This window comes from Stegodyphus dumicola, chromosome 1 (assembly GCF_044657685.1).
Source record: "Stegodyphus dumicola isolate Sdum_Otavi_A_Nest chromosome 1, ASM4465768v1".
Taxonomy (NCBI): domain Eukaryota; kingdom Metazoa; phylum Arthropoda; class Arachnida; order Araneae; family Eresidae; genus Stegodyphus; species Stegodyphus dumicola.
Window position 1 is genome coordinate 59,922,646 of NC_140768.1, and position 25,329 is coordinate 59,947,974.

The following is a 25,329-nucleotide window of genomic DNA, read 5'->3' on the forward strand; positions in this document are numbered from 1 at the left end:
CGGTTTTTTTGGTAGTTAGGTTCTGGCAACAATAAAATATTGCTAAGTCCGTTCTATTCTGTTTTTAATTTTAAGAGTAATTTATGCTGTGTTTCTGTGTTATAAGAAGAAAAGGCATCTTTTTGTTGATATTTAAAGATGCACATATTGAGTTTAAATGTGCTTATGTGTAATAAATGTGTTATATTAAACAACTTGGAGTTTTAATTAATCCTTATTGACTATGGAGTATTTTTGAGAGGCAATTATTTGTCAACAATTTTAAAATGTCACTCAGTAAATTTCTTTAAGGGCCTATTTTCATCATTGCTATTCTAAAATTTCATGCCTTTCTGTTCCAAAATTACTATTCTCTAAATCCTCTTTCATTTTTAAAAGGACTCCTTTTTCTCCAAATGAATTATAAAACTGATTTAAAATGGATTCAGAAAAGATTTTTTTTCGTGGCCTCCTTTCACTAGATTAAAAATAAAATATGAAAGACTTCAGAGATGCATTCTAAATAATATTTCTTGATCATTCGTTCCATATTTACTAAATCTCCATATTATGTGTTAAGGAATCGACTAGCATAAAAATAAAACTTATGAACTAAAACTGATAAACTAAAACTTTTAATGCTTACCAATATTGTCGTAACAATAAGCGTCTTTTCCTCCAAAGGAGAAAATGTAGGAATTTTTCTGGTCATGTTGACAGCTTTATCTGGTAGATACATTCGTCCTACCTGTGCATAAAAAAAATTCTATATTTTCATAGTAAAATTAACTTTAGTTAATTATCTGTATATATTAAATTAGTTAATTTTTATATATCTGCAAAATTTATTATCTATTTATCTGATATTTGCAATACGTAATTGCGTTAATGTTTGATTAAAATGCTTTCAACCTATCCGAACCCGAAACTAATAACATAGATTCTCAGAGAAAATTTCAATTTATTCATTTATTTTCATTCTGGTAGAATCCCTGAGATTTTCATAAGAAGAAATCTCAGTTTCGTGAGGTGAAAAAAGTCAGCCGTGAATTTGCGAGGCGATCTCCAACTTCTAGATGCGCTGATATCATATTAAGAATACATAGGAAGATTACCTTTAATCCCTTACGTCTACCCTTTTACAGAAAAAAGCAGAAAGTAAACAAAAACGCAGTTCGCCATTTCAAGGTGGTAATGAATAATCATCCGCCTCAGTTTTAAATCGAAGCCGAATATTCTTAAATTATTCTTAATCAATAATTAATTAAATTATTCTTAATAAAAATTAATTAAATTATTCTTAATTATTAATTAATTAAATTATTCTCAATTATTAATTAATTTAATTAATCTTAAATTATTGTTAATAATTAATTACATTATTTGTAAATTATTCTTAAATAAATTATTCATGATAACACGATTTAATCCAGTCAAGCCGTCGCCAGCATAAGAATAAAGAACTAATTAACAACTCAATAAAACAAAAATTTCATTTTAACTACAACTTATGATGCAGTTTTAATTAATTTATAGCACTAAAACAGAAGAGTCGCTAGTTTAAGAACAATTTCAACAGTTGGCCTAATATCGCAAATAAACTTTTGCAATTTTTAATACCTAATGAGTTAGGAATTTGGAAATTTCTAACTCTGATTGCAGAGATGATAATTTCTATATAATATATCCACTTACTAAATGCGTATCATTTTGTGATCAGCGAATAGCAAACTCTCACTCAAGTAGGAATTTGTTGACCATGAGCTTCAGTTTGAAAGTCGTACTCTTTTACGTTAACTCTCGCGTAATTGTATGAAACATGCATGAGTTTCTGCATTGTACGAAATAATTTTACAGAAAGAGCAGTAAATTTTTAATTTAAAAATCGTAATTACTAAATAAATTCGCGTTCTAAATTCCGCAGTGAAATCTCGAAAGTGTTGTTTTGATGAATATGATAGCATATTTCCAAAAATGAAATATATAAAATCTTGCACATATGTCAAAAATACATTGATTGGATATAGTCTCCAAATGTAATTCCATATTTGAAAATTTCATGTGGCTAAGAAAATATTTAATTTATATGAACGAAATTGTCTCATATTCAGTTGAATCGTTGGCGATAAATTTGTAATGATGACATTTTATGAATCAGAAAATGATTAGAAATATAATAGTTTAAATTAGCCAATTAATGAAGCACTATTTAAATTAATACTCAGTTTTACTCTTTTTTTTCCATAACATAAACAACAGTTGAAAAGAATTAGATAATCCCATTAACACCAATCTTGTCAAGTGCTCTGTTCCTGAAACAGGCAGAGGTTAATGATATAAAATCAGTTAATACTGCAATAAATTCAGTGCCCTATTTAGAAAACAAAATGAATCTAAAAATGCAGTCTTAAAACACATAAAGCAAATGTGAAATAAAATTACTTGAAAACAAGATGGCGTAGTAAAAATTAGATAATAATTAGTTTTTAGAATAAGATTAAGAATTAGTTACATGTGATCAATGGGCCTGTTAGTTTAATTTCTAACATAAGTCTACAGGAGAGAAATTAATAATATATAAGTTGCATAAAATAAAAGAGTTAAGCTGAAAGAGTCCCAAAGAGAAGGTAGCATAATGAAAGGATTTAGAAACAAACGCTTTTTCTTAAAAGCAACAAAATCCAAAGAACTAAAAAATTTTATAAATTTACAAATTTCACTTTGGTGTTCTTCCATTCCCCTTAACAATCCAAGGAGACGGCGATTCGAGTAATTAGAATGCACGGAGAATCAAACTTGAGATTTGTGCGGATATATACTTTATCGTGAGACTGCAGTTTTCCCCCCTAAAGAAGTAATTAAATCACAATTCTTATTTTTTAAACATTTTATTGTTTTGGGTGATTTTAGCTTAGGAGGTTTAACTTTATTTTGCAATTTATGCAAGAACTTATTTATCTCTGAGAGGTTTTAATATTTTACATCGATTTTTGTTGCGTTAACAGCTATTATTTTTAACCTATTGTTTCATGCGTACTGGGTCCTAATAGATTGAAAGCACAAGTCCGGTAATAAGTAATAAAATTTATTTTTATCAAATGAAATATTTCATACTTCTACAATTTTCCACAGAAATATTCGTACAAGTGTTCACAGTATCACACAGTATAATCAGTAAACTTCGTTAAACACAACGGAACGCAAATGGCATCTAAAGAGAAAGCTAAATAGCATTGATCTCAGTTCAATCTGAACTACAACTCTAACAATAACTAAGCAACTGAACTCAGATGCTCTCTCTCCGGGATTTTATTGTTTTCATCCGGCCGCAGAGATATGTCTATTATTTTGTGCTTCTCGAAATTATTGAAATTACTGGAAAGCAATCAAAGCGTGGGATTACGGTTACAGCTAAGATAGCGGTCAATTACATTTATTCAATTTCAATACATATTACGGTGATGCAGGGATCGGACGGTCGCCAAATTTGGTAACTTTAAGCAATTTTTCGCCAAATTTAGATTACCAACACCATTGTCATTTAAGTTACCAAAAGTTGTCACCTTGGCGATATTTCACCAAATTAATGAGATACTCATTTACTCAATGTTAAATGAACATGCTCCTGTATTCTTATTTTTCCAGCATAGCTTAATCTTAAAATTTATTTCGTTACATTACACAGAAAAATACAATTTCACATATGATTGCATTAAAATCATCTATCTATGTACGGAATTCGTAACAATATGTCATTTTATTTTGTGCTATATATTTCCTATTTATGTTGCATGTTTCCTATTTATGTTAAAGTTCTTCTGTTTATGCTAGATGTTTTTCTTGACGTACAAGATTATTTTGCATATATTGGAAATACCCGGAATATTTCCAACGCATGGGGCAGTATAATTTTGCTATTTATAAAAATGTTTCCCTCAAAAAGCAGAGAATTTTCGTATAGAAAAGACTAGTCTATCTCTGAAATCTCCTGGACGGGTATGGCGCCGGATTTTAGAAATGCGAGTTGTAAAAGCTCATGACGCCGAAGAAATTTGGGCTTTCGTTAGCTTGGTATGCTCTTTAAAGTATTGTATTGTTACTTAAAGCATCTAATTCTAATCTGAACCTCCTCAGAACAGCTTCTCGTTGTGATTTTAGCGGGGCATGGATTTACTGAATTTGGCTGGATCTGGATAGAATTTAGATTTAAATTTTGGACCTTTTAACTAAAATGGAAGTTGAAGCGGAAGGTGTTGAACTTGAATTGTCATTAGTGCAATACATGGTTAATGGCATCAAGGAAACTTTTGATGCAAATAAGACTAGTGAAGCTGATTTGGAGATTAGCCAAAATGGTTAGTTTTCATTGATAAAAGGTGTATTCAATTGCAATTATTCCATGAGCAGGGAAGTACTCCTGGGGATATGAATAAATCAAACAAATGTTTTTGGTAAAGTTAGAACCAGGAAAAAGCATGCGAGGAACCTTACAAAACATGATCTTAATATCACTGGTGTTTCTACGTGTAACAGTTTCGCAGCATTGAGTTCGTGCTCAGGATTCAGAATATAATGACCTAACTATTCGTAAAAATCATGCAAATGTTTACTTTCCTGAAAGCGGAAAGGAGTCAAACTCTCCTGAGATTCAAAAGCCTATGGAAGAGGAACAGAGCAAAGAAACACCTAAGAAAAATCAGGTGACTAGAAACAGTACGACAGCAGAGATACCGAAGGGTTTTCGTATCGTAGAAAATTTGTTGGAGCCATACTAGTTACGAATGAGGACAACAAACGCATCTGAAGAAAACTACGAGAAATGATAAAGGTTGCAAACGTCGACTTGTACGGCAAAATAATTACAAATGATCATTTTGAATTGAAAGTGCGCAATACTGAAACCCACAGATCACTTGACTTTCTTGATAGAAGACATAAAATATCACTCATATATTCTCCCTCTCCGAATTGACCAGATGATGAGATGCAGCAACAGGGCAAAATAACCTTTCCTAATCTTAACTCTTTCTAAGAACAGCATTTCAAAGGAAATCTTCAAACTCACTATTTTAAAATCATTAAAAATAAAAGTTTAACCGGCTGCAAACATGACCCTCGTTGTGTAAAATGTGACATTTCTCAAGGGACTGTGCTAAACCTACACCAGACAAACCAAAGTAAATCAACCCACCAGGAAATAGTCAAGCGTAATTCGTTACAAATGAGTCTTATGCTACTGCTGCTGTAGGGTTTGCAAATATAATCGACGAGACAAAGAAAGTCTTTCCATACTTAAAAGCTTTGGTCAAAGCCTTACGTTCGTCTGGACTTTGCTAATAAAACATGATAACGTGTGGCAAAGAAAAGTTCTTTTGTCAAGCAACGACAACATTAAAATGGTTGCCCTCCTATTATGATGATAGTATGGAGTGCCTAATGGTCTCGTAGCTATTTGTTCTTAATAATGATATTGATATCTACCTCATTTGAGGGACGCATTCTTTACCCGGTTAAAATCTGACAATAAAAAATTACGTGTCTTATCGCTGTGATCAGTTAAATTACAGGGTACTCTTGTATTTATGCATAATACCCTTCCTGTTTAGTGTTCAGATAGAAACTTTGGTTTAGAATTTTAAAAATCGCAGTGCAACTATCAAGCTACCAACCTGCATACTACAATACTCTGCAACCTAAACTAACGGACGTCTCTCTCTTGGCAATCATTCCGTATTCCTCCTCAATTATTGTTGGAGGCGATTTTAATGCAAAGCACAGTGACTGGGATTTCCCGCCGCACCAATATCGACGGCAACATGCTTCATGAATCTATCTAAAAGCATCCTATTGGATTTTACGTCCCAGACGAGCTATGTGCAGACCTTTTACCTACTGCCGCATACAAGTTCAGATATTTTGGATATTATCCTGACTAATATCAGTATTAACATGGTACTGGATGTCTATAACGTATTTAGTCTGACCACGTTGGAGTTGTAGTTTCCCTAGGATTATCTAAGGACGTCAATCCAACTACCAGAGCACATACCGGCTAGAGCTTCTTTTTGTTTGATGCCAAAAGGTCATCATAAACAATCAGCCCTTTTATAATTTAGGATTACCAAGTGCCGAAAGTACCCAGTGTCAGTTAACTAAAGGTTTGTTTAAATCGGAGGCTTAATTCGAACATGCACATATAAAGTAAAGTGCAGGTATAACTAGTGCTATTTCCGGTCAACTGCAAGTGTTACTCGGAAAGTATTCTGGGCTTAGACTCTACGGGAAATTCTAAATATATATCGTCGTTATTAGGCCAATTATGTGCTATGCGTTTCCGGCCTGTGGCTACTACCTGTGGTCTCCGGCCTGTGGCTACACAGAGAGTGGCTTCAGACTGTGAAAAACAAGATCGTTAGAACTATTACTGAGGCACATTTTGGTATTAGAAATAAGCTCTTGCACAATTATTGAAGAATTATGTAATTGCCTACTTGCAGAAGAGTAATGAAAAATTCTTTGCTAAAGGCATACACTGTTTCGAAAACAATTTCTCCGCTTCTTTACACTAGGAGATTCTTCCGGAGGATTTTAATGTCAGACGTTTACAGCACATTGTCTTAGAGATAAAAATTTCGCTACCTAATACGAGTTAATCTGTAGTTTTCCCGAGAAGCCCGTGCTGTCTGATTTTTTTTAACTATTCCGGTTAACGGTCTTTTCCTTCCTACTTGCCTCATGTTTCCTTCCTGCGGACATCAACTGAGTGTTATTTACGTGATGCGCTCATCAGGCATTAAATGAATCAGCTTATTATGGCCAAAATTGGTTGGAAAGATATAAGCATAATCATCGGACTTCCGGAATATTGAACACTGCAATTTCCATAAACTGAAATTTAGAACTGGTGAGCTTTTATTCCACGTGTAAATTTAACCCCTTAAACCCCAATAAAATTTTAGTACCTGGTCTTTTTTCCACCAATTTTCTTTTTCTTTTTCTTTTAACCCAACCCCTATTAACTTTTTCCTTTCTTTTAACTCAAACTGCAGCGGATATATTATATCCTGTAGTATTCATTTCTGAAATAAAATTCTTGAATGTATATATTAGAGGGAGCGGAAATAATTTAGATCGGTTTAATCGACTTAAGTCGGTTGAGTGCATTAAGAGGTTAGTATCATAAAATTCTTTCAAACTATACTTCAAATGATCCAAGCTTTTCATTCCAAAACGAAAATTATAAATTAGATTCATAACGTTTTTACGAATTAGGTCTGTCTCAGTGGATCTGAAAAACTTTGACTTACCATTTAAATTGTTGAGAACTTTCTTTGAAATACCTAATAATGAACTGAGTTCACATACCTCGAGTAGACCTTCCTCACTAAGATGCATAATATCCAAGTTGAAAGTCGATCTTATTCCTTGCCCGTTAAAGACGACATCTCCTGTTAAGCCCTGCTTGTTCTGAAGAATCGAAATAAGATTTATGAAGAGACATATTATACATTAAAAATAAACGGAGAGATTCTTATTTAAATACATATTTAAATAAGACATATTCATTTAAAAACGTTATATTTATATATGAAGTATAACACATATTTAATAATACGTTAAGCATTAACATATATCAGTTATTTAAGAATTATCGCTTTTTTACGCTAAAACGTCTCTGAACAATTTACAATTAGAATGGTTTTATTGCAAATAAACTGTTAAGATTTTTGGTATGTTCTTGAATTATAATGTTTTTCAATGAAATAAGAATAGTTCGAAACTTTATAATTTTTAAATATATCGATCACGGCTTTTTACCCTTTTAAACTCCTTGTAAAGTTTATTTAAAACTATCATTCAAACAATTCAAAATGTTTTTAATAAAATCAGACTAGAAAATACTTTTACTTAAGACCCAATATTTGGTTTTTCCGGAAAAAAAGTCTTTTAAAAGTTTATTCCACTGGCGGTTTAGCAAACGCAATTTTTTTCCTTTAAATACTCCTGTTAAACTATTATTTAGAGATTATATCTGAACATCGCAAACATTTATCTATGCATGCTAGTACAGGTCGAATATTCTTTTCTGTTCTAGTTAGTGTATAAATTTCTTTTATGTTGCTCATCTTAAAACTCATCAAAAGAATCGTTTCTAATGATACATTTTTGTTGTACATTATAGCAATACAGACTTCTTAGTCTCGCCTTTTCATTTCTAGTAATTATGGTCATCATGTAACATTTCATCCTGTCTAATTATATTCTTTAGAGGAACACTTAAACCATCACATCAGTAGATTTTGTCCTCCGTTTTCTTAATATTCGCAATTTTAAATACTATTAAGTATTTTTACAACTGCAATGCCTTATGCTTTAGGCTCATCATGAAAAAGCATGGTACTTTTGCGAAACGCGGATATTTTTCTTATCCTTGAACTTGCAAGAATATGTAAATGCTCCTGGTGTAAATTTTGGAATTTTTATTCAGACAAAACAAAAATCAAGTCTGATTATAACATTTTACTGTACTCTTCGATACTTAAGTATCATCTCGCTGACCGTGAAGCTGTTGCCAAGCAGCGCGATTTAGAGCTAATTATGAATAAGCGTGGCATAACAACACATTTATAACATGTGCGCTTTCATCTGATATAACCCCGATTGATTCTCTATAAACTATGATTTGTTTTCATGAAAAGGATATAAATTCAATCTTTTTGCTATATTTTTTCTTGTATTTTAAAAAATAAATTATAAAAATTTGTGGTCTTTCTTATACAGAAGAGAAAGTAGTGGATTATTTTCGAAGTCATGTGAGTCAAACTAAACGAGAGCCTAAAAGTGCGTATTAATGGGCGCGGTATGGTCCGCTGAATATGGTCGACAAAACAATAATAAGTTAAAGCAATTACCTGCGGAACGTTTTTGTATTCATAAACAAAGACCGGAAGCTCTAGAAACAGCTTCCGGTATATGTGAAGGGCTTTACAAGAAAAAAAATCGGGGAAAGCGTTTTTACTAAGCTCAAAACGAAGCGGGTAAAATACTGATTAATTTTTAAATATAAAGATGCCATTACCTTCAAAATTCTGGAAGAAAGATTGGTGTAACTTTGGGGAATATTTGCCAATTTTCACGGGCAAAAGGTAGTACTAAAAATGTCTTCCACACGAAATAGGTTTTTAATCGATAGACTGAGTTCTATGTAGTCATAATAAATTATTTTCCCTAATATGATTTTTCACATTTAATAACTGAAAGTTAACTTGAGCTTACGTGTTAGCAATCTGAACTGAAGATTATGATCAGAACGTGGAAATAAATTTTCTAATTGCACAAAATTGTTACTCTTATATACATATAACGACTGAATAGAAACTGAAATTAGAAAATATGGCGAATGATTTCGTAACGCTTGCTGATTTTACGACACAATGATTGATAGCTATTGTTTACTAGTTTATAATAAGTCTATTAGGAAAACTTTTATTATGATTATACATAATAGCCAGCGTACTGGCAATGTTTTCTACTTGAAGAGTATGTGATTTTCTTCATGTAATGAAAACAATATCGTTTGCTTCCAGAACCTAATATTTCACGTGTCTAACAAGGAAAGATAATCCACAATAACAGCAAAAATTTTAGGCTTACAAACATTATTTTATAACAATAACATTACATGCGCAGTAAATAAAACTTCTACGCCTTTTTGTAATTATTCCATATCATGTGCTAAGTCAAATTTTTAATTGAGATTGCTTAGATAACTTAATAAAAGTTAAAATGAATTAACGAAAATATTTTGCATTTTCCAAAGCTGCTAAGTTGAAACTTCATCAGTTATTTCAGAATTCCTAGCGAATAACTGACAGAAAGTTGTAATTTAATTTACTTTGGAAAACTGGAGTAATTTTAGCTGTAATAAATGACAACTCGTTTTATTTAAATTATAATTTTAAACGAAATCTGGCCCACCAGCGGCCGAGCGGTAAAATCGCTGAACACTGGTAGTTCGGTCCGAGGTTCGAATCCCGCGAACGGGCTGGCTGCATGGGTGTTTTCGTGGTTTTCCCCATGTGTAACGTGTATACGAGCCAGTTTCACTTAGAAAGTCCTCCACGAAAGGCATCCCTCCCCTTAGGCAGATAGCCCTAGTGTGCTTTGCCGTATTTTCAATACACACATTAAACGAAATCTATCATATATTGAATACATCATGTAGTTAGTTGAAAACTTTTATAGAACATAACAGTGAGTCATTTTCAGATACGATAAACAAATAAATATTGTCTTTGAATGTTCTTATTAAATCTAAATTTTATTTACTGCTAAGTAAAAATATACTTCATATCTCATAATTACCTTTTTGTCCTCCTTCTTTTTGTCCTCCTCCTCCTTCTTGAACTTTGATGCTAAACTTATAGACTTCATATAATTGATGAGACTGGTACCATCACTTCCTTCCGCTATTGGGTTATTGCACGAGATTGAAGGAAATTTCTGAACGTATTTTCCTTCATCAAGTCCTTGCAGAGCAAAAATAAACATTTGAACTGCATCGTACATCAGAGCTGTCTCTGTCTGAAATGAATGAAAGGGATTGCTTTAAAAATTTCTCCCGCAAATGACTAGTAGCTAATTAGTAAATATCTAAAATAAATTTTAAAGAAACGCTAAAGAACAGCATTTACTAGATTTTAAGTCTTGAAAATCCCATAACTTAGTAACTGTCTCTCAGGGAGGAATCCACATTCGATTTTGCTACAGAATATTGCTAGTTATGAGAAGCCTGCGTTGATCTGCAGCAGTTATTCGTGAAACTAATTAAAACTTAATTTTAGATTGATATTTATTTCACAGAAAAATTAGATCGAAGTTCTAAATTTCCCTAATTTAAATCCATGTTGGAGGGTTATAAAAGTTAAAAGGATTTATCAATCGTTGTATACTTAATAGGAGTTTTAATAGGCTATTCTATACTTCAGATTGCATTGCATCCTATGAAGGCAAGTTGTAGTCCGACACTCGGTTATAAACACTTGCTTCCATATTTGCTAATATAGATTGTTCTATATTAAATTAAATTACTATTTATTTTATTAAACTTGTTTTCTTACCTCAGATAATGAATAAAATTCAATCGCATGTAAAAATATTAAGAAATGGTATTTTCATTTTCATTTTTGATGCCATGTTCCCCACTTTATAAAGATAGAATACAAATTACCGAATTCGCCTTTAAATTATAAGATTGTACGTCTGTCTATATACCATAATGAAGCATTAATTACTAATCTTAAAAAAGTTACAAAATGTGTTGTGTTTCATTGTACTGTTTTGAACGAAATGTAATTAAACGCAAATCTGAAATACTTTACTTAAAAAGACTTTAAAACATTTCTTCCTACATAAGACTGTGTTCATTAGGAACTTATAAGGTGATGGAGCTGTGAAAATGGGAATAAAACACATAAATTTTATTGAAATGTATAATTACTCTGCTAATGGTAGCAAATTTTGATTTACTATATCGTTTTTGTTTCAGAGCTAATACGTCAATCAGTTAAGCATAAAAAGCGTTTAAATGAATGTGAAAGTAAATAGCTACTTCAAAAATGGATATCGGCCAAATTGAAAGTAAATATTGGTAGCACTATAGAGATACCTAAATGTGTTCCCTCCAGATTATGCAAACAGCTCGAAAAGCTTAGAAAGTACACCTGCAGCCGTGAAATGCTTGTTCACAATCCCCTCGGAGTTGCGATAATCGCCTTGAACACCAGTAAGTTTGTCATCAACATTCTAATCGAAACGTCAGTTGTATACAGTTAAGTCATTTCAAATTACAAGACGGCATGTCATTGCATTAGAGAAGTAATAACCTTCCAAATAATATTCTCACATGAAATTCTTCTATGGAGGGAATTCCTCTTAGTTGAGAACCTCCGCTCCGCTCTTGACTGAACAGAACGCAGAATGTTTTAAAATGTATTACTACTCAGATGTCTGAAACCGTTATAGCAGCAAGTTCATCATACATGTACATGATTAAATAACTGTTCTCATCTTGCAAAAACTATTCATTGGTATCGTAATTCTTTATATAATTATTTTTGTTAATATTAATTTATAATATAAATTTGTTAAAAACTCTCCAAATATTCTACATAATATTTTTTATCCAAAGAGTGCAAATGTTACCAATCGTCTCAGCAATAAAGAGAAAAGGAGGTTAATATCACAATAGACTGATCACGAGTTTCGTTTCCGCCGGATTAAAGCTCAGCAACAATGGCAAGAGGAATGGGACTCTATATCGCAAGTCCGTAAAACGCATGATTTCGTCCACAGATTTCCCCAAGATCAACTCATCTCGGCAACTTTTCTTTCTCGATTCATCTTAGGACACGGATGATTTCCATAATATTTCTATGAAAGGGGAATAGTGGCAACTGAACATTGTGTCTGTGACGACGTAGGTACTCGGTACTCCTGATCATTAAGTTACGTCTTACCCTTTCACGGAAGCATGGCACATGAGGCATTTTTTTTTTTCCAATGGCGGGCACTTGCCTATGTCGGCATCGGCCACTTGTAAGGCCAGATGTGGTGGCAATGTGTCCAGGAGAATGTTTAATTAAAAATTTAATTATTTATGGTATGTTTTCAGGATACAGCAAAATTGGTTTATCGTTATTTAATCAAAATTAGTATGCGCTGTACTTTGTCCTCAAATCTGTTATCTGTATTTTATATATTATAAACACAGCATAAAAACCCAACGTGTGTAATTTGTTTGTAAAGTGTAATTTTGCTCTTTATTTAAGCCTGTTGTATCAAAAACTATGTTTTATATAATCAAGTTGTGTACTAAATAATCAAGTTATATCTTATACAGTCTATTACATTATTCAGTCTATACATTGTTCAGATACATTATTATTATTTATTATGTTGAATTGTCAAGAGTAATGTTCAGCATAATATGTAGCAGCAACAAGTTTTGTAATTGTGCCTCATGTACAGTGCAATGATCAACGCAGTGCATATTATGAAATGTATAGGGTTACGAGTATGTGTCGCAATGTGTTAACATGCGATGTTAGCCAGAAGACTGTTTGGTTAATTTTTGGATTATGGTAACTTGGCGATTTTTGGCGAAAATTTGACGACCAACTCTGCTACAGCAACCGTCTATTTTTTTTTTTTTTTTTCGCCGCCATTTTGTCTTTACGAAGTAAAGACATGTTTCTTTTCTTTTTATTTACTCAACACTTTTTACAACAATCTACTAGCCGAATTACACTTATGCTAGAAATTTTATGTAACAAAACTGCTTAATCATGACAAATATTAACTGCAAAATTGGGAAAAAGTGCACAATAGCAAACTCCTTGCGCGTTTTTCAGAATAGCACATACACATAAACCATTTACACGTCGACTTATTTTTACTTAAAAAAACATCCCAGAATTGCACAAAAACGGCATTGCACACACTCTTAACTTTATCCATCTACACTGCTATTATAAATTAGAAAATTTTTCACGAAAATGCAGGAAAATTTTCTTAATCTTTAAACTCGGTAAAAAGCACATATATGAAATTACCTGATCGCGAAAAAGTATATACCCTTTCCAAGGATGAACATATCCACGTATAAAATAAATAAAATATCCAAAAGCTTTTACCTCTAAATTATCTATTATATTATAAACGTCACCAACGAATTTATACGCAAACATTAAAAATAGTTACAAATACTTAGTGTCAAATATTTAAATTATTTCCATACACGTTTACTTCAACTGAAACGTATACCAAATTCCTACAAACATAAAATTCACAAAATAACTATCATTTAATTAAAATATCACTAAACCATGTACACGTCGACTTATTTTTACTTAAAAAAACATCCTAGAATTGCACAAAAATGGCATTGCGCACACTCTTCACTATATCCATGTACACTGCTTTTTTCTCATAAATTAGAAAAATTTCACGAAAATGCATAAAAATACTCAACGTATACTACTCAAACGTATTCCAAAATACTACAAACATATAACTCACAAAATCATGATCATTAAATTAAAATATAATTAAATTAAAAAAACACTACTTAAAATATAAATAAGCACATACATTAAATTAATAAAAATTACATTACAATCCTAATTACTTTAAACTAAATCATTGCCAATAACAATTTTCCAATAATACCATATTAATTTATTTACTCCTTACATTTAGAACGATGCATAAAAATAATATCCTGAAATGATTAAAAATACTAACTTACCTAATCTTCTTCAGAATCTTCATTACGTCGCACGCACACTTCCCTACAGAAAGAGTTCCAATCGGCTGCAGTACTACTGCTAATTTCTAAAACCGAAATCTAGTAGTCAACTGGCAGTCTATTCACCAAGTAATAAGAAATTAATAAAATTTCACCCATACTCAAACTACTTTCAGCAAACCACGTACCCTTCCTTACACTCCGTTTCACAAAATGTCCATTTTCACCAGATTTCTTGCACCGCCATTCAAACTCATCTGTAATATCCTTCCTTTCACACAATCTCAACTTATCATTATTATCAGATAAACGCAATAAAAATTCAGAATTCACTTTACATAGCGCCATGCAATCCGAAAATTAATCAACACTATTTCACACAACACACAATGAAGCTTAATACAAAATCATTTTTCCAAATTTACCCCCTTTTCCGATTAAAGAACTGTAATTCGTCCATTAATGTCACATGACATATCTCATGATCTCTCATTTCCCTCACACAAAATAATGGGTAATCGGAACTGAGTACTTCTCACATTATTACCAAAGTCCTAGGTAGTAACCCTTATCGCCTCCAAAATGTCGCCAAACTACCTGTTACCATAATTCCAAAGATCAGCCGAATGTTTATTTGCAACGTCAGTTTTCACATGTTTTCAGCATACAGAAATATTTCTGCAAAAATAAGCTTTTGAAATATTGTTACTCCATCAAAAGTTAATATGGAATGTATTGTGTCTTCAAATCTGTTTCCTGTATTTTACATATTCTACTTTATGCAAAGAAAGCAGAAAACTCTGATGCCAACTCTGAAACTCTTGTAAGCCATGTAATGTCTTGATTTCGAACTATAGATAGTTGCGGGATCCGAACGATTTAATTTATTTCCCTATTACGAAACTGCTGTGAACTTTACTAAATGTTTTCAATATCTGCAGAAACTGTACCAGAAGTGCTTCAAAAGGAAAACTATTTCTGATATTTTGACACGTGCGCCACCAGGCAGGTGTGATTAAATACAGATATAAATCTTTTTCTTTACATTTAAGATAATTTACATGTTTTTATCTCCCACCATTTATCGAAAATTTAATCCTTCATTGATCCATAACATCACATAGCATAATTGTATTATAATGTTTGCCCAAACCATTCAGTCTTCAGCTTACCCCTAGGTTAGACTCTAGTTTTTTCTTCTGCTAACATTGTTAAATATTCTTTAAACTTGCTAATTCCGATCATTTTTCTTAGCTTGTTAAGTAGCTTAGACTTAAGCCAGTAACGAAAGAAATTAAATACTTGCCCGTAATTGAAGTTCTTGGCCAGTGTCATAATTGTATGGAGGCCCTTGCATTGCATCAATAAGACGATAATAGTCATTATTCCAGTCTTTAATCAAACGAAGACTTGATATATTCGCTCTGCTATACTTGAAGTCTTCTAAATCTATGGTATGGAGATCCTGAAAATTTTTAAAAAGTAAATAAAAATACAGTAGCTAAATGAAATATGCTTTTCTTGCTTACGTTCAGTTAAAAAGAGAACTATGCTATGAATCGCTAAATGTGATTATACGATTCCTAATTTAATTTATTTTCTGGCTGATAACTTTCAAAGCTGTGATACTCTGAATTAGTATTATAATGCCTTAGGATAGGGGTCTTCAACCAGTGGCCCGCTGAAGTCATTTTAAGGGAGTTGTAACCCAAAAATCTTCAAAAAATTGTGATTTCGGATTTTTGCATTTTCAACTTCTCTACACTTTTATCTTTCTAAAAATACCATTCTTTAATCTCTATGAAAATTAGAACTGTAAAAAAATCTAGTTTTAATTTGTTATCTACTGCTTTGATCAATGAGGATTTTTACATAAAAACGCGTTTTTCTCCAAACGTGATTTTTTTATACTCGATGTACCTTTTCTCAGGAACTACTGCTCACAGGTATCTAAACTTTTTATGGCTTATTTATTAGGTTCCCTAATATGTACTAAAATGAGCTTTTTGTAATAAACTTAGAAAAAAAATTTTTTTTAATTTTTTTGTGTGAGAAAAGTGCTAAATTTTACTATGCCTAACAAAATATCCTGTAATTTACTCTAAAATTCAAAATGTTTCAAAAGCTCATTTCAGTATAATCAGACAGGTATACTTTAATACTTACAGAACAAATTTCAAGCTTGTATCTACAGCAGATTTTGAGAAAAGGTACATCGAAAATGGCCAATTTAACATTGTATGTATAGGGGTTTCTGATACCCCTTAATGACCCATCATTACAATTTGAAGAAAAATTGAAGAATTAAAACAAATTTTGATTTCAAGAAAAATTGCCTTGTTAGCTTTTTTTGTCGTAAAAAATTTCATTTGCTCTTATTCTTGATATTTAAAATATTTTATTGACTTGCCTGATATTATTCGAGATAAAACTTTCTAAAAATGACGAGTTTTTCAAAAATTTTACTTTATCTCATGAAATTTTAAAAATAAAAAATTTGACTACGCATAAAATCTAAATTCCATAAAAAGGATAGATTCTTATCTCTGTTATAAAAGTGACTAATTTCATTCGGTCTAAACGACTTAAACACATGCAGTTTCAACAGTTCTTGAGTAATTCGGAAGCTGAATATGGTGACGTTGTGTATAACGCGGAAGTACGTTGGTTGCGCCGAGGAAAGACACTTCAGCGCCTGTTTTCTTTAAAGAGCGAAGTTCAACAATTCATGGAATCTAAAAAGAAATCTATTCACGAGTCAGTGATGAGAAATGGTTGAGAGACTTTGCATTTCTTGTCGATGTTACAGGTCATCTCAATGATTAGAACTACCGCTTACTAAGAAAAGATATACTTGTTCATAAGCTTTATTAGTTTGTGAAAGCTTTTGAGATATTATCAATCCTGTGGGAAAGTCAGTTGCTAAATAAGAATTAAACTCACTTTCCAAAATTGAGGGAGTGTGTGTCTATAGCATGAACTCTACAACATGGATTTCAAATAATTATGTACAATGCATTTCTAAGTAGAAAGAGAAATTAAAAAGCAGATTTTCCGATTTTCGTGAAACTGAAATGTTCATGAGAATGTCGCCATTTCCAGTAAACGTTGGAAGTGTTCCACCTGAACTTCAATTAGAATTTATAGATTTACAGTGTGATTCTGCAGTAAAATGCAAGTTTCTTGAAAATACAACATTAATTTATTTTTATTCGACGGATGTGGCCGAAAACAAGCATCCAGGAATTCATAAACATGAACTCTTCACATTTTCTAAATTTGGCAGTACCTACACATGTGAACAACGTTTTAGTAAAATGAAAATCCTAAAATCAAAAACAAGAACACGGCTGACAGATAGACCTTTGGAGGAAACTTTACGAATTGCAACAACACAGATTAAACCGAATATTGAAGCTTTAATCAAGCAAAAACAATGCCAAATTTCACATTAAAACTAAAGTAACTACCATCTACCGCCAGTAATGCAAATATTTTTTTATTAGTATTATTATTGTAAATGCATTTTGCAACATCGTGCTGTACAATCGTTATTATACTTTTTTCCCCCATGGGTAAAAATGTTGTAAAAGATTTTAATTCTATTTCCATTTAACTTTTTGGAACCAATGTGTAACGCTGTCTCTTCAATATATACAAATGTGTAACATTATCTCTTCGCTTAGAATCAATTGTAGTCTGGCAAAACAAACCTCCCTTTTTCATACAAATTTTCTGACTACACTATTTTTTGACAGACATGTGGCCCGCGGATCTTTGCGAATTTATTGATGTGGTTCTCGGGCGCGCAAGGTTGAAGATTTAGGATAATTCAATCTTAACTTAGGGACTTAGGGCCCTAACTTAGGATAATTTAATGATCCATTCAGTTATTACTTCTTTCTGCTCTCATTCTTTTTTAATTCATCAGCAGTATTGAAACTCATAACATAACATTTTCTATTAAAAAGAAGTAATTGAAAAGTGTTTACTTCAATTTACTGCGAACAAACTTATTATGTTATGTTGAGTATGACGTTATGTTGAGTAAAATAACTTAGCTATTCATTTATTTTATGGAACTACTCTGATATGCGCCCTCAAGTCGCCAAATACTTTTGGCGAGAAACTTCACGCTGCCATATTACTATCTAAATTGTTTGTCTACATTTTGAACTTTTAGCCTAAAATGTCTCCAAAAACGTGGTTTTCGCACATGCAGAAACTACGTTTTGAACACACAATTTAGCTAAAAATCCGAAACAAAAACAAAAAATTTAGATAGCAAAAACGTAAAGTTTCTAACCAAAAATATTTGACAAGAATCCATGTACACAGCGACATGTTTTAACTTAAAATAAATCTACGAATTGCACAATGTAGGCAACGAACGAATCTACAAACTAAGCACACCTCGCTTTAATAAATTAACATAACAACAACAAATTTCAAAGAATACCATGTACACAGCATCCTGTTTAAACTTAAAAAAAATTCTACGAATTGCACAATTTAGGCAAGGAAGGAATCTACGATCTACGCACTCCTCGCTTTAATAAAATAACATAACAACAATAAATTTCAAATAATACCATGTACACAGCGTTCTGTTTCAACTTTAAAAAACATCTACGAATTGTACAGTCTAGACACTAAACAACAAAATAAACTAAAATAAATTTCAAACACTTTAAAAAACCAACAATAACGACAGAAATTCAAACTAAAGAACCAATGAACATAGCATTCTACAAAATAAGAACAAGGATAAAATAAAATGCACTTACCATGAATTAATGCGTTTTCGAATAGCAGAAATATAAATTTCATACCGCCTTTAACATGCCGCCACGTAATCACTATCCTATTTACATGACAGCCAGACACACTATCCAGAAAATTTATACTATGGTTCACAAATAAATAAAATCACAAATCCCTACTTCTATCATGCACTGCCATTAAAAATAATCTCCCAGACCCTCTTTCCACACTTCCAAATACCCACTACCCCTCAACAGGATAGCCACAATCATATTTCCTTTTGCCGAACTTCAATTCAACAACTACCATTTTATCTTTCCCTCCCATCTTCTCAGACACAGAGGCGAACCAACGAGCTCCAGCGAAAGATTTTTCAACGTCAACAGGGTTGCCATAGAACCCGCAATCGCGCCAAAAACCAGCGCAGAACACATATCGCCACATTTGGTGAAATTAGGGCGTATATTAGAGTTGTACCTATTTTATTAATAAGTCTATTATGATCCAACTACTTTAAAAATTCCCAGAGAATTCCAAAAATTTAACTTCTTAGGCTTTTAAATAAAAATAGAAGCGAAATTATTTCATGAATATTATATTAATTATACAATTCGAACAACAATAACAAGAAATCAACTGAAACCGAATTCTTACAGCAGTCCGTAAGAAATGAAAATACGTTAATTTTAAATCCGCGGAGAAGTAACAACTCTGCTACTTCACTCTCTTTTACGGAACTGGAAATTCAGTTTAACATACGCGGAACAACGTTAGCCGTGATTTTGGCTGTTTTCAGACAATGTATATAATTTAATCACGTAAAGAATGCATTTGCTGACTATTTACTGATTTTTTAAAGAAAGATCTTCAAAATATTTAGCATTTGAGCTCGCTTTCAGAATTACACGCAGCAGTATACTTATACTCGACTTTCTAATTTCTCCTTAATTTACTATCATTCGAGAATTCCTACAAAAACCAATATTTCCAGGAATTTTGCTGATGTAGCTAACTTACCGCCTATAATCGATAACTCAAATCAAGTACCATTGAGAAATTCTTTATTGCCCTCATTAATGGGTGAGATCTCTCGGTCGTTCTGTACCTTGTTTCTGATTGGCTGCGATGACAATAACCAGCAGTATTTTGAATATTGGAGTGAAATGTTACTTATCGGAATCTGGCATTTTGCTATAATTTGATGGCAGTTATACGGAGATAGCTAAGTTCTGGCGTTACTTCGCCTTTCCTTTGTATACAACGTATATAATAACCACGATATAAATCAATTTTGATCTAGATAAGCATTCTTAAAAGTTTAGCTGAAATATGAAAGCTGTCTTAATGAACTTCTACGTTTGCATTCCGACTCGAGAAGCAGGAATACAAAAGCAGGAGGAAGGCTTTAGAAACTGATTTGTATTGTGAAAAACGTTTATCTTTGCATGGGATTTGCCCTTAATACAAATGTTTTAGCAACTGCTAAAAGGAAAAATAGGTATCAAATCCTACGTTAGCTTGAATTTCACATTATGTTTAATTTTAGGCGCACAATGAGACATGAAATATGAAAAAGAATTGTCTTGTGCTAAAACACAAATTTAGACTTAATACTTACATTTAAGGTTAAATTAATTTAAGTAAACAAACATTAAAAAATTTTATATTTTTATAAAAATAAAAATGTTTATAAACTTACTAAAGATGTGATGAAATATTCTTGATGTTCTGACATCATTCCTATTTGCTGAGCCTGGAATGTTTAGCACTTTATTAGAAAATTTATGATGCATTAAAAATTCAAATGATATTAAAGCAATATATATCTTACTGAAATATAAATCTTACTTGTTTGAGAATAGAATATAAGTTCCTAGTATGTACATCCAACACAATTTTGTAATTTTCGTCATGTTCTGTTTTCAGTTTGCGTATATCACTAACATCCCAAACAAGTTTTTCTCTGAGTTTCTGTAGGTCTTTCTTAACTTTCCAAAGTACTTCTCTGTATGTCAAACCTGGTTCGAAATTATACATTTGGACATGCCAGTTATTTATTTGAGCTTCTTTTAGCAGCTTATGAAGGCGAATTATACCTATTAAATAAATATTTTACAGACTTTTGAAACGTTTCTTTGTTTACTCTGGTATCAAAAAAATTTTAAAAAGTGCTAAATGGGTTCTATCATTACGATTTGCGACTAGGAGTAGTACACAACATCACACTTCATTTCTTTTAGAACGTTAAAATCAACTTACAGTAAATTGAGTCAAAGAACCTAAATTTTCATTTGATTTATTTCACTTCGATTGAGAATGAATTTTATTTAGCATAACGTTTTGTTATCAACTTTTGCATAGTTGTTCTTTTTTAAAAACATATGGTTACAGAAATGAACTAAAACAATACCGCTGTGGTGTAGGGCGAATCAAAACCTTTAGCCCAAATTTAAATGAGCGTAATTCAATATCTATTAAACTTCGAATGTTACAAAAACTGCCCCTTCAGCCAGCACAACGGCCAACACAGGTCAAGCTACCAGTATTCAGCGTTCTTACCCGCTCGATCGCTGCTGGACACTGTTTTAATTTAGTATATATAGAATGGAAAACATTACCTTAGAATTTTATAAAACTCTCAGTACGTTAGTCATAATTTTTTAAAGAATTACCCCCCACTGCGTTAAATCAGTTTCAATGGATCCGAGGACATAGCTTACAGAGGTATCCTCCAAAGTCATTCAGCCTTGCAGCATGCGATTTGTTTCCTTTGCGGACACGCTTAAGATCACATTTTGTTATAAAGCCTTGAATGAGAATATCTGAGGCTCTGGATAAATTATTCTTTCTTGTGCCCTTAATTCCCATTTCCCTTATAACAGAAACAAATTATGAGGGCTTAATAGAATGATTTTGGAGATCTCTACAGCTAGCTCTCTACAGGTGGGCTTTGTGGGCCTAAGCGGTAATTAGGCCCTGATTGTCCTGACAAGAATTTCTATTTGATTGATAATTCCACATTGCTGTTTTAGAAAAATAGCTCTTATTAAATGTAAAATTAAATTAAATGTAAAATATTGTGCATAATGTAATTTTCAGAATCAGATGTCTTTCGTAAGAATCTGAAAGCACACACAGGACAATCTTAAAGCACACACAGAACTTTGGAATATTTTTTAACACACAGGACTTTGGATTTTGGAATTTCGGAGTAGAATCAAATTACTTGGAATGGGGTCCTCATACGTACGGAAATATATTAGCAATTACATATTCTGAGGGTATTGCTAAAATAAAATTTTAAATCAAAACCCTCGGAACCACAAGTTCTTAGAACTTGAAACTTTGCTAGTGGTTCATGCCAGCATATGTATAGCATGCTTTTCTGTAAATAAGAATTTTTATAAATTGAATCATATCATGCTTTCCGTTAAACTAAGCATTTCTTTACGTTTTGAACTATAACTTTTTGAATTTATCTCTGATTTTAGTATCTCTGCTCAGTTATTTCCAATTTTAATCTTTTTAGACAAAAAGTTCCCTGATAAACGTTACACTTGCTAGGAAATTATTACTATTGATATTGAAAGAGTAATATTCTAGAGTGTTTCAAACTCTCTAGAATCTCCAATTTTCAAACCTTTCGCAGAAAATTTCGAGGTCCATGAAAATTATTTTCGGAAATCAATCAACTTAACATGTCAGCACATGTATTTCTATATCTTGATTTCTGCTACTAGTGTAGATGTAGATGAACGAGTATGCGTAACCGCACAGAGATGTTAAGATCCATACACGTGAAAATTAAGTAGGCAAGAAACAAATATGAAGCTAACTATAATTTAAAATAAAATATCCAAATGATGAAAAATAATCTATATATATATAAAAGAAAGTCTGTGTGTTTGTTTGTTAGTCAATAACTCAGTCACTACTAAAGCTATCGTCACCAAACTTTCTACAATTCTTTCTGGGTCCTGGAAAAGGTCGAAGTCCACTTTTTTCCAAAACAGCTAAATGGGTTCTATCATTAAACAGAAAAGCTGAAAATTGGAGATACTAATTAAAAACTCTTTAAAACGCTAATTTTCTCCCTTATTTTTCCGAGTGTCAACAATCTCGCACGTTGGAAATAAAATTCTCCTTTATTTCCAGAAGTGTTGCCACTGCTCTATTTTTAATCAAATATTTGTAATTTTTACAAAATGTATATATGTAAAGAAGAATGCCTGTTTGTGTGTTTGATTGCTTGCTCGTGTTATTGATCTCTGATCAATTATGATCAATTTTTTGGCCACATTTAATCGGCTAAAATTGAATATAGGTGCAATATTGGATGGAACTTGAGGTCCTACCATTTGATTAGAAGGATGAAAATCGTTAAAAACTACGTGCTATTATTGCTGATATAATGAGACAAAATTGGTTTATTTGTCTATCGAAATTTTTTATGTCGGTTCCGTATCGCATCAGATTGAGAAATGTATGAATATGAATCGTATTTTTTGCATCGTTATTAGAGAAGGGTTACAGCGGTATCACAATCTAATTTAAAATGGTATCGGGTACTTTCGCTAGTATTTAATATTATATGAAGAAACCTTTCGATGATTTGATAAGCTGTTAATAATCAAAAACAAAGACCAACATTAAGAATCAGAGTAAATTTTTAAAACATTTTTACAGTAGTAGTTTTGGGGGGGGGGAGTTCATTTGCATTTAGCGGCTGAAGAACATAGTTCAAAAACTATCAAAACTAGTATTGCAAAAACCTTTTTTTAATTTACGCTGATTCTTAATGTTGGGCTTTGTTTTTGATTGTTATTCAGCGTGATATTTAAACTAAATTAAGCTGTTAATAATTTTGATGCCAAAAGAGTGTTTTAAAAACACAAAAAGAATAAATTCTTCTAAAAGTAATAGAACTTTAAAAGAAAACTTACAAAATTCTTTGAACATAGCGGCAAAATTCAATGAAATATTTGAAAAATTCGGTCTTGTAAAATAAATGCATAATGGAATAAGGAAAATGGTAAAAATATTGTGCATATGATTAATGAGTTAAAAGTATTTGTACATGTAAAAAACTGTCATATTGACATGAGTAAATATTCACTGTTTCAAAACATAAAACCAAAACGGTGTTTTAAAATTAAAGAACTTCAAAGCAACCTCTCGGTTCAAAAGAGAAATAATAGAAAGAAATTAAGTCCCACCTTGACCTAAAAACTGAACATCTTGAAAGAATCATCAAGTTAGAAATTTATACCATATATTACTAATGGTAACACAACGATTAAACGTTCATAAATATTTTTGCTTTATTGGCTCAAAATCAGGATCTGTGAAGCACTCCGCAACAAAAATATGAACTACTATACGTCATGGAGCAAAATGAGTGAAAAATGTATTTCTTGGAATATTTACTTGCCAAACTGTTTCAGTTCGAGTACATAGCTCATTGGTTTTGCTGAAAACAAGAGTTCTAGTTCGCTGAAACTCTGCTTGATGATATACCATACATAATTATTTTCTGAAGAATTGGTAGGTTAGAAAAAAACAATGTTGGGCTGCGGCTTTTCTAGTCTAGGCAATACAGACTAGGGCGTCGTCTTGTTTGAACATAACGCTAAGAATGTACTGCAAGAAAAGTACAGTATATACAGTATATGCATAACTTCAGCCTCTATAATTTTCATAATGTAACTGGTTGTCGTTGAGAGGCTTGCGTTTCACAGAAAACGAAATCATCCATGATAACCGATGGTGGCCCACGTCTTCATGCGATCACTCGCGCTCACTTACAGTTACTCAAGCATAATATCATTACAGGTGGCTATCAAAATAATGGAAACACTTGTAAATAAAAGTGGCATTTAAGAATGTGCTTCGTTAGCATTTAAATATAATCCTAGCTACCAGTTTTTTTTTAATAGAAAAATCACTTATTATGCGTAAGATGAACTAGTTTTAGTGAAGTTATAAACATCTTGAATTTTTGTCAAAAGCGTAAAAGGCACCACCTCACAGAGTTTTAAAGAGACTAAATTGTAGTAGCGCGACTACCTATAGCAACTGTTACCGAAACATTCCAACTATTAGACGTTTCTAAAGGTACGCTGTCTAAAGTCTTAACAGCGTACACATAGGGCGACAAGGAGGGCTGGGCAATGCAAAATAGTGGACGGAAGGAGAAGCTGAATAAAAGAAACCGGCGGGTATTGAAGAGGATTGTAATGTCTAAATAGAAAATAACTGTAACCAATGTGACCGCAGAG

At 32.1% G+C, this 25,329-nt stretch overlaps 1 protein-coding gene across 3 annotated transcripts in view; it reads right to left on the reverse strand.

The window, feature by feature from the left end:
• Positions 1 to 25,329, reverse strand: part of LOC118187949 (glutamate receptor ionotropic, kainate 2-like) — a 100,351-nt gene that overhangs the window by 39,824 nt on the left and 35,198 nt on the right. For 2 of the 3 annotated variants that reach the window (XM_035358254.2, XM_035358253.2), the window contains exons 4-9: positions 20,900 to 21,147; positions 20,751 to 20,804; positions 15,594 to 15,752; positions 10,345 to 10,563; positions 7,345 to 7,446; positions 626 to 727 (exon numbers count right to left, since the gene is read on the reverse strand). In XM_035358254.2, coding sequence (XP_035214145.1) covers positions 626 to 727; positions 7,345 to 7,446; positions 10,345 to 10,563; positions 15,594 to 15,752; positions 20,751 to 20,804; positions 20,900 to 21,147 — 884 coding nt within the window. Of the gene's footprint in view, positions 1 to 625; positions 728 to 7,344; positions 7,447 to 10,344; positions 10,564 to 15,589; positions 15,753 to 20,750; positions 20,805 to 20,899; positions 21,148 to 25,329 lie in introns of all 3 variants that reach the window. The other variant, XM_085815182.1, reaches the window with a different exon arrangement.